At 46.6% G+C, this 18699-nt stretch overlaps 1 protein-coding gene across 3 annotated transcripts in view; it reads right to left on the reverse strand.

Moving 5' to 3' along the window:
- Positions 1-18699, reverse strand: part of desi1a (desumoylating isopeptidase 1a) — a 28708-nt gene that overhangs the window by 7496 nt on the left and 2513 nt on the right. The window contains exons 5-6 of one of the 3 annotated variants that reach the window (XM_061225218.1): positions 18515-18637; positions 17191-17305 (exon numbers count right to left, since the gene is read on the reverse strand). In XM_061225218.1, the coding sequence (XP_061081202.1) occupies positions 17212-17305; positions 18515-18637 (217 nt within the window). In that variant the 3' untranslated portion in view covers positions 17191-17211. Of the gene's footprint in view, positions 1-12556; positions 17306-18514; positions 18638-18699 lie in introns of those variants that run through there. The other 2 variants (XM_061225217.1, XM_061225216.1) reach the window with 2 other exon arrangements.

Below are 18699 nucleotides of genomic sequence, written 5' to 3' on the forward strand. Positions count from 1 at the left end.
CCGCAGCTGTTCTGGGCCAGACACTGCACCCCTGACACTGCACCCCGGTTACAGCAGGAGGACAGAGAGGAGGAGACGGGCTACAGCAGGAGGACAGAGAGGAGGAGATGAGCTACAGCAGGAGGAGATGAGCTACAGCAGGAGGAGATGGGCTACAGCAGGAGGAGATGAGCTACAGCAGGAGGAGATGAGCTACAGCAGGAGGAGATGGGCTACAGCAGGAGGAGATGGGCTACAGCAGGAGGAGATGAGCTACAGCAGGAGGAGATGAGCTACAGCAGGAGGAGATGGCCTACAGCAGGAGGAGATGGGCTACACCAGGAAGAGATGGCCTACACAGGAGGAGATGGCCTACAGCAGGAGGACAGAGAGGAGGAGACAGGCTACAACAGGAGGAGATGGCCTACAGCAGGAGGAGATGAGCTACAGCAGGAGGAGATGAGCTACAGCAGGAGGAGACGGGCTACAGCAGGAGGAGACGGGCTACAGCAGGAGGAGACGGGCTACAGCAGGAGGAGATGAGCTACAGCAGGAGGAGATGAGCTACAGCAGGAGGAGATGGGCTACAGCAGGAAGAGATGGGCTACAGCAGGAGGACAGAGAGGAGCAGAGCCGGGGAGGTCCCTACAGACAGCCGTGAGAAGGAGCAGCGGTGAAGGAGCCTCCGGTCTTCATGAGATTGTGGGTATTATGATACAAGAACAAAGCAAGACGGAGAACTGCAACTCCTCCCAGAGTGCCTGTGGGCCCCCCTCAGGCCCTCCGACTCAGTCACAGAACAGCTTGAATTGGTAATAATATATATATTTTTACATTTAATTTATAATAAGGAAACTTTTTAAAAATGATTTCACTGCATTGTTAATCGTAATTAAAAAGCCTGTTCTCCAGAGCTGCTCCATCAGCAGGCCGTGGCCCACAGCTTGCCCACATCGTGGGTTCATGCCAGGGCCACTTCTCTAACCAACAATGGCGGGAAGTCTGATGAACTGGAGTAATCCCTGCGCTGGGAGTTCATAAACACTTCTCAGCTACTTGCCAGTTGAGGTCAGATTCACTACAGAAGCATGCAGGAGTAGTATGGACTGCAGAAGCATGCAGACGGAGTATGCACTGACAAATCATCCTGCAGGAGGATATACTGCAGAAGTATGCAGTTGGAGTATGTACTCAGAAGAATGCAGCATTAGTATTGACTGCAGAAGCATTCAGGAGGAGTATGGACTGCAGAAGCATGCAGAAGGAGTATGGACTGCAGAAGCATACAGTTGGAGTATGTACTCAGAAGCATGCAGCATTAGTATGGTCTGCAGAAGCATGCAGGAGGAGTATGTACTACAGAAGCATGCAGGTGTAGTATGCATAGCAGGAAAATTCGGGAGGTGTCTGCACTGACAAATCATGCAGCAGGAGTAAGGACTGCAGAAGCGTGAAGCTGGAGTATTCACTGCAAAAGCATCCAGTTGGTGTATGGTCTGCAGAAGCATGCAGAAGGAGTGTGGACTGCAGAAGCATTCCATTGGAGTATGTACTCAGAAGCATGCAGCATTAGTATGGTCTGCAGAAGCATGCAGAAGGAGGATGCACTGGAAAAGCATGCAGCAAGTTTACACTGGAGCACAGGAGCACAATTCCTCCAAAAATAAATGGCTGAATTTTTATTTAATTTTTTAAAATAAAAAACGTTATTGAACAGTGCCAGAAATGACAGAGATTTTAACTGCCATTATATTATGGCATCATAAACATAAATCACTCCTCTAATCACCAACTCACACTTCACCTGTGCCCTACCCCATCTGATCTCACCCTGTATGCCCTTTGACACCATCCCCTGCCATCTTTTATCCATCCACATTAAAGCGGCTGTTGTTACCTGTAGACATGCAGCCCAGCATAGCCCCTCATTATGGCAGAGACATTCTTCAGAACTCATCTGTCAGCAAATTTACATACGTGGCGCGAGACATTCACGTACTAAATGCAAATTATTTCAAATGCATTATTATTCATTAGTTACTTATTCTTTAGAGCTTTATTTTTTTTATTTCAAAATAAAGATAATCTATTCTACAGCGCTAGCTCCTCTCTCTGCCTCCTCCATGCCCCGGGTTACTTTACACATTAAAGTTGCCTGACGTCAGAAGTCTGATGACACGGATTGAGATTGAGATTTTTTTTTTTTTTTTTTTTTTTTTTATAACTATGCTCCGTGCTAGAAAGACGCTGTCAATTGCAGGCTTATCCGAATTATCCAAGGAGCTCAGCTTCAGATAAAGGCTCCAGGCACGGACGAAGCGGCCTGTTCCTCCCAGTGTAACGAGCATACACGCTCACACTCGCCTAGTGTGCACTGCAGGTGGTCCACCAGCTTCAGGGATATCGGTCTGTCGGTCTTAGCGTCTGCCTGTCCGCAACCGCAATAATTAGCCACTCGCATCATTCCATTCCACGGAGGCTGGCAGCTTCACCGTTCTAGAACAGAGAACTCTTCAGTGACAGGACAATGCAAAAATGGATTGTTACACGGCAAGACAGCAGGTGCTTTTTGTGATGCAACAAAGCCCCAAGATCCTGCTGACTTCGGCTCCCGTTTGTTTGGATGTCGAACGCGTTCATCTGCCTCTCGGTTTGCCCCAGATTCTGAGTCACCACTTCTGTCACCCTGGCTGGTGTGTCTGTGTGTGTGTGTTTGTCTGCATTTGTTCCAAGACGAAACCACTGTTTTCATAATACTGACCTCCAAAAGCCCCTACTGAAAGTAGATTTGGAAACCATTTTGGAAGTCTCTTCTGCCTCACTAGGAAAAGGCATTGTAAGCCCAGCACAATTAATACAATACTGAGTTTTACGTAAGATAATTTGGTATAAAACAAAGTACAAATATAGTATGGAATATAGAGACACACACGCATATCAAAGGCAAAAAACGTGTGTATCGTCAGCGCTGCACAACGAGAGCAACCTCTGCCTGCCCCCACTGTAAACGACACTATGATGTCACCGCTCTGCAGCTGGCTGATGGGGGGGCCAGAGAGGGGGGGCGGGGGGGGGGGGGGGGTGAGTGCATGAAGACCAAGGTGAAAGCTGACATGGACCTGATCCATCACCACTCCCTTCCAGGAGTAAAACAGCCTCTGCGACGCCCTCCTTCATCCAGGCTCAGCCCACTGCCGCAGACCCATTTCACATCCTGACACCAGCGTCTCTGAACGCTTCTCATCGTCAAAAACCCGTCGGTGTTTTACTCACAGTATACACCAGTCCCCCCCACATAAGCGTATGCTTGTTTTATTTCAATGCTAGCGCTCTTTGCTAGAATGGGTTTTATCGCTCTTTTCGTCTTTTCATCAGATCGATCTACAAGGCTCTAGTTCTTGCCTCCCTTTCAGCGCACTTGTCCCTGGTTACGGTCACGTACATTGCCGTACGCCACATGCCTGTAATGTAACGGGACGCATGGGAAGGGTGTCTGCACTCCACAGCTGAAACCTCACGCTAATTATTTGAGTGGTGCGCAGAGAGCGGGGGAACTGGCCGGTGTCCAGGCCCCCCGGATCAGAGTTGTGACTGGATCACAGCACCGAGGTCAGGTCCAGTTAGGAGCGGGCTGTACAGCGCACTGGCACACACCCACACTGCTCCGGGCTGCAGGTCTGAAACCAGGCAGAAATAAAAACCAGTGCCATCACGGTGCGGTAAACCCACCTCCCACCTCTCTCTCTCTCTCTCTCTCTCTCTGTCTCTCTCTCTCTCTCTCTCTCTCTCTCTCTCTCCCTCCCTCCCTCTCTCTCTCTCTCCATTTAGCTCTCTCTCTCTCTCACCCTCTCCATTTAGCTCTCTCTCTCTCGCTCTTCCTCTCTCTCTCTCTCTCTCGCTCTCTCTCCCTCTGTCTTTTATCTCTGCAGTTCCCTGTATGATGCAAGCGTTAACACGGAAACAAAGCCCTTTCGTTTTTTTTAACATCTGCGAGACTGTCAGGGTACCACTGATAGTTCCATAGTTACATGTTAATTTAATGTGTTGGTCATTAATGACTAAACTAGGGAAGATATTGGTTAGTCATGTTGGAACAAATGCACACTCAACTAACTCACACATTATAAAAGTGTTATTAAGTGTTATTAAAACGGTATATGTCTGAAGCAGTGGTGTCTTTGAGCATTAAGCCCAGACCAGGGTCAATTACATTGAGGTTTTGGATTCAAATAATCCTCTGTGCTCAATTGATCTTGCCTGGTGATCTTGTCATAGGTTCCAATACACCAGACAAGCTGAGTAAAGTGTAGAAAAGTATTTGAATCCAAAACAATTGCGGAATTGACCCAGGTAATACAGCTTCGTAAAAACACTTAAACGTGACACGTCGAGCTTTCACTCATTGGACCTCAGGCAAAAACATTTTCGTATGCTTATCTCAAATGCGTCAAACAAACCTTTTTTTCAGACGTCGGGCTCGTCAAATGCTCATAACTTCAGAAATCTCCTAAATGTCAACGAATGATGAACCCCATCTGTCGCAGCTTCAAAAATGCCAAAAGGAGTCCCATTTGTCCAGAATTCACTCATAAAAATGGCATCTAAGAATAAGAAAAATGACTTTACAAGTTCAGAGATTGAAGGCCTGCTTTCAGAGATCGATGAATGAAAGCAAATCATTTTATCAGCGCCATCAGTGAAATTAAGGGACCTGCATAAACCAAGGAATGGGGAGAAAAAAAAAAATGCTAATGCTGTTGAGCCGTCGCTGAAATGGTTCGACATGAAAATGTCATCTTCAGTTCAAGGAAAATATTTGACACGGCTGCATTTAATAGTTGACAAGCCACTGCCGGTAACCCACCCGTCTCCGAGAGAACCTTGAGAACGACTCATCCCAAGGTCACTATTTCGCAGTACGAGTCAGTGAGTCACTGGTACTAGCGATTCAAGTGGTTCGTGCGTGAGGCCCCTTGATTATAAATCTGCCTTCTTGGTGTTGCTGCACTTTTGTATTCCTGTGAGTAACACTGACGTTTCTCGACTTCAGACGTCGCTCTGGATAAGAGCATATGCTAAGTGATGGTAATTGTGGTAATTGCTAAGTGACGGTAATTGTAATACAAGTCATGGTAATTGCAATGCAAAATACAATGCCAGAGAGGCCAGAGAACATGAAATCAGCACCTGATCATCAACTGCATCAAACACTGCATCACTTAAGTGTTGTACATACACTACGACCTCTCTCGGTGTGTGCATGGACAATATTTTGACCAAGGTGGAACTATAACTGGTTCCAAGAGATATTTTATTTTTAGATCTGAAAATGTACACCAGTTCAGAATCCTGCCTTTAAAAATTAAAGAGGAAAATATAATCAAAGGGGGGCAAAGTGGGGGCAGTTAATATCTATGTATTTATACAGGTGGCAGTTAATATCTATGTATTTATACAGATGGCAGTTAATATCTATGTATTTATACTTTATTTAATATGTGAGTGGCACTGGGAGAGACATCCATCTCTCTTATCGGGGGCAGACTCTGTGACAGAAACACACAGGACAACCGTGACAAGCGAATAAAAATGACATAGTCGAACATACATTTTTAAAAAAGGTCCGCCCAACCTAAATGACAGATTTTGGGAAGGTGCTCTGTGACAGCCCTTGGAGGGGGGTATTCCTGCCCTCTCAGCCTCCTATTTCTACCCGACAGAGGATGCTGGATCTCTTTTCGGCTCCTTACAGCAGCCCCCGGCCTCTATGAGCTGCACAATGCGCCCCCCACCCCCCAGATCTGCTGGGACATGAAGCCCTCCCACTGTTTCTGTCTCCTTGCCCTTGCCAGCCTGTGACATTGGGTATGTGAAGAACAGAGTAATCCCCACAGAATAAACGCTGCATTAACTGGCCCATATTATTTACACTTTTTTTTTTTTTTTACTATTGTGTTTTACACTGAGAATCTGCCATTCAAACACAAATACAGATTGTAATGGTTTGTGGGGAGATGAGGCAAGTATACAGGACACACACATGCGCGCGCACACACACACACACACACACACACACACACAGATGCTTGCAGACACCCACACACATGCTCACAGACACTCCCACACGTCGATACACACACAGATGCTCTCTCACACACACGCAGATGCTCAGACACACACACACAGACAAAAACAGATGCTCACACACAGACACACACATCCATGTAGATGCTCACACACACACGCACACACACACATGCTCACACAGACACAGACGCACACACACACTCACACACACACTCACACAGACGCTCACACACACACACACACACACACACACACACTCACAGACGCTCTCTCTCACACACACACTCACACAGACGCTCACACGCGGCGTTTAAAGCCGCAGCGTATCACAGACTCTTTGTGTCCTCCCTCCATTCAGGATGCGCTCCTCCGCCGCCCGACAGCGGCACACACAATCTCACGCGCTTCCTGATGAGAGACGGCAAGCGCTTAATTAACGGCACGTTTAATTACCTCCTTTCCGTCTCTGTCAGGAGACAGCCAGCGCCAGGAAGCATAACGCCGCGGCGGGGCCACCGCGCTGCCTGTCTGGGGCTGCAGTGGCTGAGGGCACAGCCCCGCTCCGCCCTGGCACCGGAGAGAGGAGTCACCGTCGGGGCCCGGCCGTAAATACCCCGCTTTACGGCCCGCCTTGTAAACGCCTTTCTCCTGGGGCCATTTCACGAGAGGCGCAAACGCAGCAATCCCACATTAGAATCGCTAAAGTCTGCAAATATACGCTCGGCGACCGCTTTTGTTAGGTAGACCTGCACGCCGTCTTGTTAACGCGAATATTTAGATCGGCTAATCCGTGCGGCAGCAACTAAATGCGTAAGCGCATGCAGACGTGTCAGGAGGTTCAGCCGTTTTTTCCGAACAAATGTCAGAGTTGGTTTTCACAGACAACCCAGTGTCCGGTTTGCGGAGAAGAAAATCCAGTGAGCAGCAGTTCTGCAGGCAGAAACGCCTTGTTAATGAGAGAGGTCAGAGGAGAATGACCAGACTGGTCAAAGCTGACAGGAAGGTGACAGTAACGCAAATAACCACAAATTACAACAGTGGTGTGCAGAAGAGCATCTCTGAACACACAACACATGAAACCTTTAAGTGTATAGGCTACAGCAGCAGAAGACCAATAAGTCTAAAAAATAAGTCTAATAAATACCCAATAAAGTGCTCACTGAGTGTATATAATGGTCCTATGTTAGAATTTCTCAAATATGCAAATATACATACAGTGGCTTCAGAAATGGAAGTGTACAAACCCCTTCACAATTTTAAATTGGCAAAATTGTCATTTTTGCCCATCAATCTACACTCAACCTGTAATGACAATGTGAAAACAGGTTTCATAATTATTGGCACCCCTGGTTTAGTACTTGGTGCGTCTTCCTTCTTAGGTTATCATCTGCCCTCTTCAGTTCAGCCCACAGGTTTCTGCCCTCGTCAGTTCAGCCCACAGGTTTCTGCCCTCTTCAGTGCAGCCCACAGGTTTCTGCCCTCTTCAGTTCAGCCCACAGGTTTCTGCCCTCTTCAGTTCAGCCCACAGGTTTCTGCCCTCTTCAGTTCAGCCCACAGGTTTCTGCCCTCTTCAGTGCAGCCCACAGGTTTCTGCCCTCTTCAGTGCAGCCCACAGGTTTCTGCCCTCTTCAGTTCAGCCCACAGGTTTCTGCCCTCTTCAGTTCAGCCCACAGGTTTCTGCCCTCTTCAGTGCAGCCCACAGGTTTCTGCCCTCTTCAGTTCAGCCCACAGGTTTCTGCCCTCTTCAGTTCAGCCCACAGGTTTCTGCCCTCTTCAGTTCAGCCCACAGGTTTCTGCCCTCTTCAGTTCAGCCCACAGGTTTCTACCCTCTTCAGTGCAGCCCACAGGTTTCTACCCTCTTCAGTGCAGCCCACAGGTTTCTACCCTCTTCAGTTCAGCCCACAGGTTTCTACCCTCTTCAGTGCAGCCCACAGGTTTCTGACTGGATTTAGGGCCGATGCCTGAGACGGCCATTGCAGGACATTGATTTTGTTTCTCACGGAATGCTGATGCTGTATCTGACCAAGACATTCGATGTCATTTAAATTCTGATTGAATGAAGATCAATGGTATTTATTTTTATATTTTTTTTAAGATATTTTTTAGGCCTTTTTCAGCTTTATTGGACAGTATATAGTATAGAGAGACAGGAAGAACGGGCGCGAGAGAGAGAAGAAGACATGCGACAAATGTCGGACGGTCGGATTCGAACCGCCGACGTCGCGGCTCGCAATGAGCATGCGGTCAGTGCTCTACAGGCTGCGCCACCGAGACACCCCAAGATCAATGATATTAATGGATTCCACCGAGTATCAGGTGATTTTGGCTGCCAATCTGGTTGCCTCTGCCATAAGGCTGTGCCTTAGCTTTAGGTGGACTTTCCAACAAGACAATGACCCAAAGCATACGTTAAAATACACCAAAAATCCATACTTCTGGAGCCAACCATATATGGTGACCACATGTTAGAATTGCGGAACAGCCTTTACAGTTTTACGATTGCCTAAAGTTTGTAATCCTTACATGAACTCTGCAACGGAAGAGAAACCTGATGCAGGATTGCATTTAAATGACATAATGGCAACCAAGAGAATGCTTCTTTTTTTTCTTTTTTTTAAATTACATTTTAACCATTATCGAAAGAACAAAAACAACACACACAGCCAACAAAATGAAACTGGCGCAGAAACTGGACACTTGACATCCTGTAAATAAGGTTGGTGATGGGGTGTATAGCATCCGAATGACTATTCGATGTGGCAGGCTTGAAATATCAAATAACAGCCCGGCTGGTTTTAGCGGGGTTGGAGGCTTTGCCTGGATTCATTCGTCAGAAGTCGGGCCAGAGTGTAAAACAAGCTTCTGCTGTGTAATTAAATTTGGGAGCCGCCTCAGGCACACGGGCATAACCACACAATTTGGGGTTTCTGAAGATCATCTACTTTTGTAAACTATGTTCTTACTTATTTTCATTCACTTTTCAAACTCCATGTCAAACATGACCATTTCCCAGCCTTATAAAAGGCTTCCTTGACTTTCTTTGGCACAACTCTGACCCTCATGTTGACAAATGCCAATAACAGACTCCAAAGGCAACCAAAAGCCTAGAATCAAGACTCAGTACTGAAAGCTCTCTTGGACTTGCCCGCAGCAAGCCATTGAACGCATGTGGCTAAGAAACAACCGAAGCCATTTGTCCCAAAAGGGATGGTGTCCTCAAATGGGGGAAGGGGGGCGTGGCGGACACTGTATAAAAACGGCTGCAATGCCGACCCGGTTCACTTGGTATGGATGTTAATACCCTCAAATGTAAAGGTGAGGGCCTACATTTGAACCTAATATTCAACATATTCTTTCAAATCCAATATGCTGGAGTACAGAGCCAATTTATAAAATAAATAAAATAAAAACAGAGATAGCACCACTCTCCAAATTCTCACAGACTGCATTGTACCTATAACATTACATATAATAAAAAAAAACATTTAGATATAAACTAGGTTATATTTTGCCTTACAAAATATAAGAACCTACCATAATCATTTGTATCCATCCCCATCATTTCCATTAAGGTCATGCCCATGAAAGTGTGCAAGTGCATGTGTATAGTACTGTGTGTGTGTGTGTGTGCGTGTATGTATGTACGTGTGTGTGTGTGCGTGTGTATGTATGTGTGTGTGTGTGTGTGTGTGTGTGTATGTATGCATGTATGTATGTGTGTGTGTGTGTGTGTGTGTATGTATGTGTGTGTGTGAGTGTGTGTGCGTGCGTGTACGGTCTCTTTCCACAATAAACTGGTTGCCTCACTGCTCTGGCAGTAATAGACGGAGCTATAACATGCTGTACGCTGTTCGGTGTCGCGCTCTGAAAAGCACCATATGGCCGTTTTACTGGGAAGGGCGCTGTACTGGATATAATTTGATTGATTTTCATAGTGTGCCGTTAGGAGTCGGCAGGGGAACAATCGGGATCTTTTCTGATTTAGGGCTGATTTGATTTACAGCTAACTTAAACGTTTCTTTAAGCAGAACTGCGCTTGACAAAAACATTTAGAGAAACAGGCTAGATCCATCAATATGGTATGAGATTACAGCAGTAGAGGTGGTGTGTGCGTGGGGGAAGGGTGCAGGACTAGTTTAGGACAAACATATTGACAGGGGGTAGACAAGGCCAACCCACCCTCTAAAATCTACCCTTGTACACAAAACTCCCAAGGGCATTTCAGAAAAAGTTTCATGTGTCATTGAATTAATTCCAGCTGACAGGGACATAAGGGAAAGACTCGTATACGTGCCGAACGCTTTAATTTGCCAAAGCTCTCCCGGGCGGAAAACAGGTAGAGGGCACCACTCAGGGGTGACCCGGACCTGGATATCCAGAGATCTGGGGTCCATCCCGGATGCCAAGGAGAAGCGAGGGGTCAGGGGTCCCAAATCATGCAAACGCCCTCCCACTTTCTTATTCCCTGTCCGTCTCTGTCATATATTATTGAGCGGTTGGTACCGCACCCCGTTCTATGCCTCAGGTGCGGCAAGGCCCCTCTGTCTCGACTGCTCACAAACCTAATTTTTGGGGCTGGGACACGTTCGATGTCTGGGACGGTGTGTATGTGCTTTACAGGAACGCTCCATACTTTATGTCCTGTCAGTTAGCATGTTACTGGGTTCACTGCTCTGCAATTACGGTAATGCAGTGGAAACGAGTGAAATTAGAACTACGCCGTCATCATAAAGGCTGCCCTTCAGTGTGTGCGGGTTTACCAGACAGGGAAATAAAATCGTTTGAATCAAGTGACCGAGTGTAATGGATGAGAAGAGAGTGTTTTTTTTGTGTGTGTGTGTGTGTGTGTGTGCAATATATATATATATATATATATATATATATATATATATATATACACACACACTCATGGCAAAAAACCTGTACTTATGTGCCCTGTGTGTGTGTGTGTGTGTGTGTGTGTGTGTCTCAACAGCTCCTTTCTCAAAAAGGAAAAATAAATATTAGTTGGCAGAGGTTTTAGGTCTGAAATTCTTTAAAAAACGGCCAAACGTCCCAGAAGGGACTCTCTGGAGAGGAGAGGAAAAAAGGAGGAGGAAGAAAGGGGGAGGGAGAGAGGGAGGGAGGAGAGAAGAGCGAACACCCCGGGGTGGATGGCAAGGGGGGAAGGAGAGGACGAGGCCGACACTCTGGCCGAACACCACGTCTGCGACAAAACGACAATCCTGCAAAAAAAAAAAAAAAACCACGAGAATAAGAATGCAGGTTAGGAGGGAGGGAAAAAAACACAGGCTGTATGGAACGGATAACTATATGAATAACAAGTATTTAAAAAAACCAGTTAACATGAAGTTAACGCACCATAGGTGGCGTCCTCGAAAAAGGAACGTCTCTTTCTGGGGAAAAACTGCGTGCCAAAGCATGGGGCCACAAATCTGAAGGCCAGCTTTCAAAACATCTCCAGAAATAGCCTCATCACGAAGGAGGCCTCGTTTTGAGCTAAAATCAACGTGATGGATTCTGAAACATCCTCAGGGCCGGGTCTACCCCTATCTGCCACCTCCAATATCAAGGCTTTGTGATGAACAGTTCAACCAAAACGGGACGCTATTTTTGGAGCGAACAGGCGCCTGCGTGTCCCAAAATTGGGGGCCGGGGATTAAAAACCCGCCATCTTCCTGTCTGGGATAGAGAGGCAGCTTTTACACCGTAGAGACAGGTTCACACCTGTGAACACACGAGTGCAGAGTGCAAACTGCAAACTGCAAACCTCCCCCCTCCCCCCGGCAATTAAATCCACAGCATTACCTGAAATCTCCCCCCGCACACCACTACAGCACATGAACACAAATCGACTGGAGCGGCCGTCTCCAGGGTGCGTCTCCAGGGCTGGACAGGAGGAAGGCGCACGGGCCGCCCGGCTAGTCGTTTTGCGAGCAGGGAACAGGAGCGGCGCCGGTTCCCCCGCGTAGCTCTGCAGCCGTGACGGTGTGCACGCCGCGGCCAGCTGAAGAGCAGCAGCGCAGAGATGGAGCGCTGTCGCCACCCTGTGGACGACGCAGAAACTGCACCTCAAAGAGCGCGGCCACCCCAACGCACATTCCCCAGCTTTGGACTCCTTTTATAGGAAGGAGTGTTCGCTCTCCTCCAACGCGTTTCATGAAAAGCCTAATTTACACTACTTTTATTCCATGTTTCTCCCCCCCCCCCGGTGGATGAAAATATTTTTCCAAAAGTCGTCGGCTTCAAAGCACCCGTGACGGAAGGTCATTGCTGTATGCTCCAGGTGAAGGTTTAAAAAGGCAGGCGGTTTAAAAAGGCAGGCGGTTTAAAAAGGCAGGCGGTTTAAAAAGCCAGGCAGTTTAAAAAGCCAGGCAGTTTAAAGGGCATCTGTGCTAGGAGCAGGACGCCTTAAAGACAAAGAGGGCGGCTTACACAAGCGTCAGACACAGGAACACACAACCTCAACAAAATGGCAGTCAGAGAGGAGTTCGTTCACAATCAGAAGCACATTTTAATCAAAACAGTGACAGGACATTTCGCCCTGGCCAAGCATATGAATATAAAAATTGGAATGCATGTTGTTCAATCTGGGACGGCTTTCTATCTGAACTCTATCAAAAAAAAAATTTTTTTTAATAAACCAGCATGACAAGAACAATAATGACAGACAGTGAGGAGTAATCACAAATAAATAATCATATATTACACAAATATCTATTCATTTCGGTGCGATCTTAACAATAAATAACAAAGAAAATGCATTACAAGAATAACACAATTGGTTTATATGCGAGGGACACACCGCTGATCATGAAGGCAGTTGGAAGTCACGTGAACAGCAATTGGCAACATCCAGTATTAAGTGAAGGACAAGCATCCTTCTGTCTGAAGGCCAGAGGCCCCTCTCACACCATGGTTCAGGTACATGGAATCTTGGCGTATTAAGTTGTCTAGTATCTTTATAGCGTAATGCAGAGCAGCAGTGACCGATCCTAACCGGGGCGCAGATCCACATTAACGTACGTGAACAGGTCCACCAACTCCTGATCTACACCAGGGGGAGCGCAACAGGGGCCGATCCGTTTCTGGATTTTGTGCCGACTCAATCAGATCTTACCTGACATGCGCATGAATACCGGCTACAGCTGCAGACTGCAAGTGTATCCTAAGGATATTTTACTGTGCTCAAGTACAGGCTTGAACCAGGGTCATTTATAGAGCGGTCTGCAAATTAAAAGCAAGGCGGTCGGTTGGAACAAAAACCAGTACGCGGACCGGCCCTGGAGGACCGGAGTTGAGCACCCCTGATCTACACACATTCCCAAGGAGGACCTTCATCTGTGAATAACTGTTCGGCAGCGGGAGCTGAATAAATAAATTAATAAAGCACCTACAGTACATAGTGAATCTACCATATGTAAAGCAGAGCTTCTAATGCCATAGAAACATCCGAGAGTGACCAGCCGCACACCAGGAGAAGATATAGAGGCCCGGTGATAAACTACAGTCACTCTCATTAAGCCAGCACACCCCTCTAGCAAAACTAGAATTACACAACCTATGCCAGGATTTCATGATAATAATTCACAATATTATAATCATGGACAATTATTCATTATTAACAATATACATATCAGCATATTGCTTTTTATATAACTGCATGGGGTTATTCTTTTCCCCCCCACAATTTTTCCGTTGATCCTGCTTTAAAACTATTTCCCCACACAGGGCAGAGAGAGAGCGCACGTTGTTATAGTAACACGAAAGTACAACCTCTTCTCAGTTCTCCTGTGCAAAAAGAAAGTAACGGTCTGTAAAATTATAACCGCTTAAAAGGTGTTCAATTGTACAATCTATGCCAAAAATAGACTGAGTCACTGATAATAAACCTTCACTTTCACTATAAACCATCCGTTTGCTTTGTCCTCATTTCCAGGTGCTGTAATAGCTCAGCCTTCTGCCTATAGCGATGTACAGGTCACACCCCACCTGAGGACTACGCACAGAGGCCCATAGACTCCGAGGAATAAAAACTTTACATTAATGGCATTTGGCAGACGCTCTTATCCAGAGTGACGTACAGTTGATTTAGACTAAGCAGGAGACAATCCTCCCCCGGAACAATGCAGGATTAAGGGCCTTGCTCAAGGGCCCGACGGCTGTGCGGATCTTATTGTGGCTACACCGGGGATCGGACCACCGACCTTGCGGGTCCCGGTCATGTACCATAACCGCTACGCTACAGGCCGAAATCGTTCTTCCGCGAAGGATGCGCTCATGTTTTCCTGCTCAGGAGCCTCCGAGCGCCTTGAAGGGTCAGGGGAGGGACAGGGAGAAAGGAGGAGAAAGGAGGAAAAGAATAAGCAGCTGGAAGAAGGCTCGGTTCGTTTCCCGTGGATGTCTGGTTGGAGGCCCTTCCCAGGTGTCGGGAGAATGGGTGATGAGACCCACTAAACGCCTTGGCTGGGGTTTAGTTATACGGGGCAGAAGTCAGGGGCCCTCTGAGGAGTTCCACCCCTTTTTGTTCAGAGAGGAAAGGCCTACGGTGGTTAAAGGACAGAGCGCTTCTGCAGTGAGGCAGCACTGACTGCTAGGTGCTGTGTGGTGAGTTTACACTCAGCATCAGTAAAAATACAAACAAAAATACATTAAATACATACATTAATAAAAAAAATATTATAATAATAACCTAATGCAGTTGGCTGAAATCGTACAACAAAACAAGTGAATAAATAAAAATAAAATTTCTCATTTTCCAGAGATATTTCCAATCGCATATTTTCCATCTCCCTCGTTCTTCACCTGACCCGGAAAAAGATCAAGGCCTTTGAGGAAATTCAAACCTTCTAACAGCTAGAAACTGGGATTAGTAGGTTCCCAAAGTGTTCTTGAGCTCTTTGGCTTAGGGCTGGTATTACTGCTTTATTTCCCCCCTTCTGTTACTCTGTAATGCATCTTTGAGACTTCCGCAAACAGCGCTACACCAATAAAACCGACCTGAACTGAAGAAAGCATGAGCGCATCCTTCGTAGAAGTACTTTTTCAGAATGCGCGACCTCTGGATCCAGCTCTCCCCGTCTGCTACGCACCTGCCATGCCTGTACCTGAGGAGCAAGGGCACTCCTTTCGCCCGATCCACGATGTTCTCAATTCCACCGCCGTCACCTCCTTTACTCTCTCCCTTTTTAGCCTCCCCCGGTGGGCGGAGGTGGGAGCAAGAAAAGGAGCTAGGACAGGAAGGAGGAGGTGAAAAACATAAGCGATTGGGAAGAGCCCCAGGCAAACCTCGGGATTCTGTATTGCTCATCTGGAGAGAGCGCATTTTTTTAAACTGACCAGCAGGGGGCAGTAAAGAGGGGTGGATACAATTGTGTGGCACCTGACCTGGTCAGAGACCCCAAACTGCTGCGGTTCGCAAATGGCTATCCCTAGAGTCAAAGGTGTGTAATGGCACATTTTACTCAACAAACTATCTTATGTTTCAAAACTGTTGATCTTCGTTTCATAATTTACTCTTTCAATATCATCCCCCCCTCCCCCTCCCCCCCCTACTAAAACTACAAATCACAGAGTATAGTCATTCCAAACTCCCTTATTCAAGCAGATAAGGACAAACTATTTTCAGAACATTTTTGTTGGTCGGGGTACTTGGAAGGTTGGTAGATTCGATTAAAACAGGGTACATAAATACAAAAATAAAAAAGCACTTGGGAACAAGTGCACAAACATGCTTCCAAGGCGTACACCTCTCCTATGACATTATATATATTTATATATATCATATAGCATATATATATTTATACATACACTCAGTGAGCACTTGGGTAGGCATACCTGCTTGTTATGCAAATATTTAATCAGCCAATCATATGGCAGCAACTAAATCATAAAAGCATGCCGACGTAGTCAAGAGGTTCAGCTATTTTTCAGACCAAATGTCAGAATGGGGAAGAAATGTGATCTACGTTAATTTGACCGTGGAATGATTGTTGGTGCCAGACAGGGTGGTTTGTGTATCTTAGAAACTGCTCCTGGGATTTTCATGCACAACAGTCTCCAGAGTTAACAGAGAATGGTGCGAAAAACTAAAAACATCCAGTGAGCAGCAGTTTTGAGGGCAGAAACGCCTTGTCAATGAGAGAAGTCAGAGGAAAAGACTGGTCGAAGCCGACAGGAAGGTGACAGTAATGCAAATAACTACACATTACAAGAGTGGTATGCAGAAGAGCATCTCTGAACGCATCAAACCTTTAAGTGGATAGGCTACAGCAGCAGAAGACTTAAGCCTAAAATATAAGTCTAATAAATACCTAATAAAGTGATCACTGAGTGTATATATACTATAATGTGTGTGTGTGTATTTATATGTTTATATTTTGCACACACACAGAGTTTCCCACAGCACTAAATTGCAGCAGGATGCTGATACTCCAGAAATCAAGAGCACTACTGAATATGCACCTGACCGTTGAATTAAACGATACAACATTTCATTTTATTCAGCGACTCATCTGAAAAAACGACAATCCGAGTGGCATTGCCAAGGCCAAGGTTGGGAATGCAAATGCAATCTTGAGCATGCATTCCATCAAGACGGTGTCTGGCACAGCATTATTTACCACTGCCGAGAAAGATACCAGAAAACATATTCTGGGGTAAGCTAGTTTAACACTAGTTTTTTTTTGGTTTTTTTTAAACAAATGTCTAATGCATATATAGTGTATGGAATAACCATATCTTCCATATAACTAGTTAATTTAAGAAATATTAAATTAGGTTAAGGTGAGGGTCATCACCTATGACATTCTCATCCTGGGAAACACTGTGTGTGTGCAGTGTGTGCAGTGGGTTACTGTGTGTGTGTGCGCAGTGTTACAGTGTGTGTGTGCGTGTGTGTGTATATGTGCAGTGTTACCGCGTGTGTGTGCGTGTGTGTGCGTGTGTGTGTGTTACTGTGTGCGTGTCTGCATGTGTGCGTGCAGTGTTACTTGCTGTGTGTGTGTGTGTGTGTGTGTGTGTGTGTGCGCGCATATGTGCAGTGTTACTGTGTGTGTGCGTGTGCAGTGTTACTGTGTGTGTGCGTGTGTGTGTGCGTGTGCGTGTGTGTGTGCAGTGTGTTACTGTGTGTGACTCTGCGGAGCTCTATCTCTGGCCGTGGTGGCCGCCGATGACGTTTCCCCCGGGAGGGGCGATGTGGATGGAGTCCAAGAAGGGCCGAAGGACCTGCCCAAAGGGCCTGCAGGTGAGAGAGACAGGAGAGACCTGGGTGAGCAGAGCCCCACCCTGAGCAGGCCGGCCCCGTCCATCTACCGCTGAGCACTCGTCTCGTACAACGATACCAACGCCATTTCAGGGAAGAGGGAGAACAGTAATGACATTACAGTAAAGACCCATCGGAATGACAGCACTTTGCACGCGTTTCAGAGCTGGGTTAAATACGTAATTGTTTTGGATTCAAATACTTTTCTGTGCTCGACTGATCTTGCCTGGTGCAATTGAGCCAACCAGGAGGACCAGAAGGCGAGGTTTGAACTTTTTTTTGAGAGTAATTAATTTGGTTCCAATACACCAGACAAGCTCGGTAAAGCAGACAAAAGTATTTGAATCTAAAACAAGTAAGTATTTGTCCGATGCGTTTACGAGCAAACTGATGGGCCAAAAAGTGTCATTGAGCAGGGCCTGAGATGCGTCCCGGAACCAGGTGAGGAACCCTGGCTCTGATAGCAGGGATGATCCCGGCAGCAACAGTGGAGGTGGAGTTGCGTGTTCGAGGAGATGCAACAAATGCCATTATCGCTGCTCGTGCTGAACGACTTAGTGTAAACTCCTGCTCGGAGTTCCTCAAAGTGTGTTCACACGAGTCAAGAATATCTGAGAACAGGATCGCTCTGCAAATTTGGAAATGTGATGCCAGCTTTGAGACATGGTAAACAAAGGAGGCATCTTGGAAGGAAGCGTGAGCGTGATTAGACAAATCCACACACACAGGAAGACAAACAATAATGTCAGAGCAGCGCTGTTGCCTCTTTTACCAGGCAAACGCGCTAGATGCGTGAGTCTGACGACTAAACACACAGAACCAGCACATCACAAGAAGCAAAGCACTTGCATTAAAAAAAAGAAAAAAGTAAAACTGTTATTTTCCACCACTGAACACAAGAGGGCGCTATTAATGCTCACATTGGGACGTGTGTACTACTGCTAAAAATGACAACATCATTTACTGCTGCAATGTTTTGATTTTGTGGGTTTCACGAAGCAGAATTACGGAGTGAGCTGAATACATGCAACAAGTGAGACTCGGAACCCTTTCAAATCTGGAACACAGACTAAAGTAAAAAGAGCTGTTCAGTGTTTTACACAGCTCAGTTATCCAGCTGACTCAGTCACCCACCCGCCTGCATTGCTGAGCTGGTCTGAGGGGAAGCAGGGGGGCGGGACTCACGTGGAGAGCACTTCGGCCGGCAGGTCTGTGATGTAGGAGGGGATCTTCCGCCCCGTCAGAAACAGGCCCACCTCGTTACTGAAGGTGTTGCAGTTGTGCTCAAACAGCCGGTACCTGTCCCCTCTTTAGAGGGGTAGCAACGAAACCCAGACCGAGGGAGGGAGAGGGAGAGGGAGAGGGAGAGG

This window comes from Conger conger, chromosome 16 (assembly GCF_963514075.1).
Source record: "Conger conger chromosome 16, fConCon1.1, whole genome shotgun sequence".
In the NCBI taxonomy this organism is placed as follows: domain Eukaryota; kingdom Metazoa; phylum Chordata; class Actinopteri; order Anguilliformes; family Congridae; genus Conger; species Conger conger.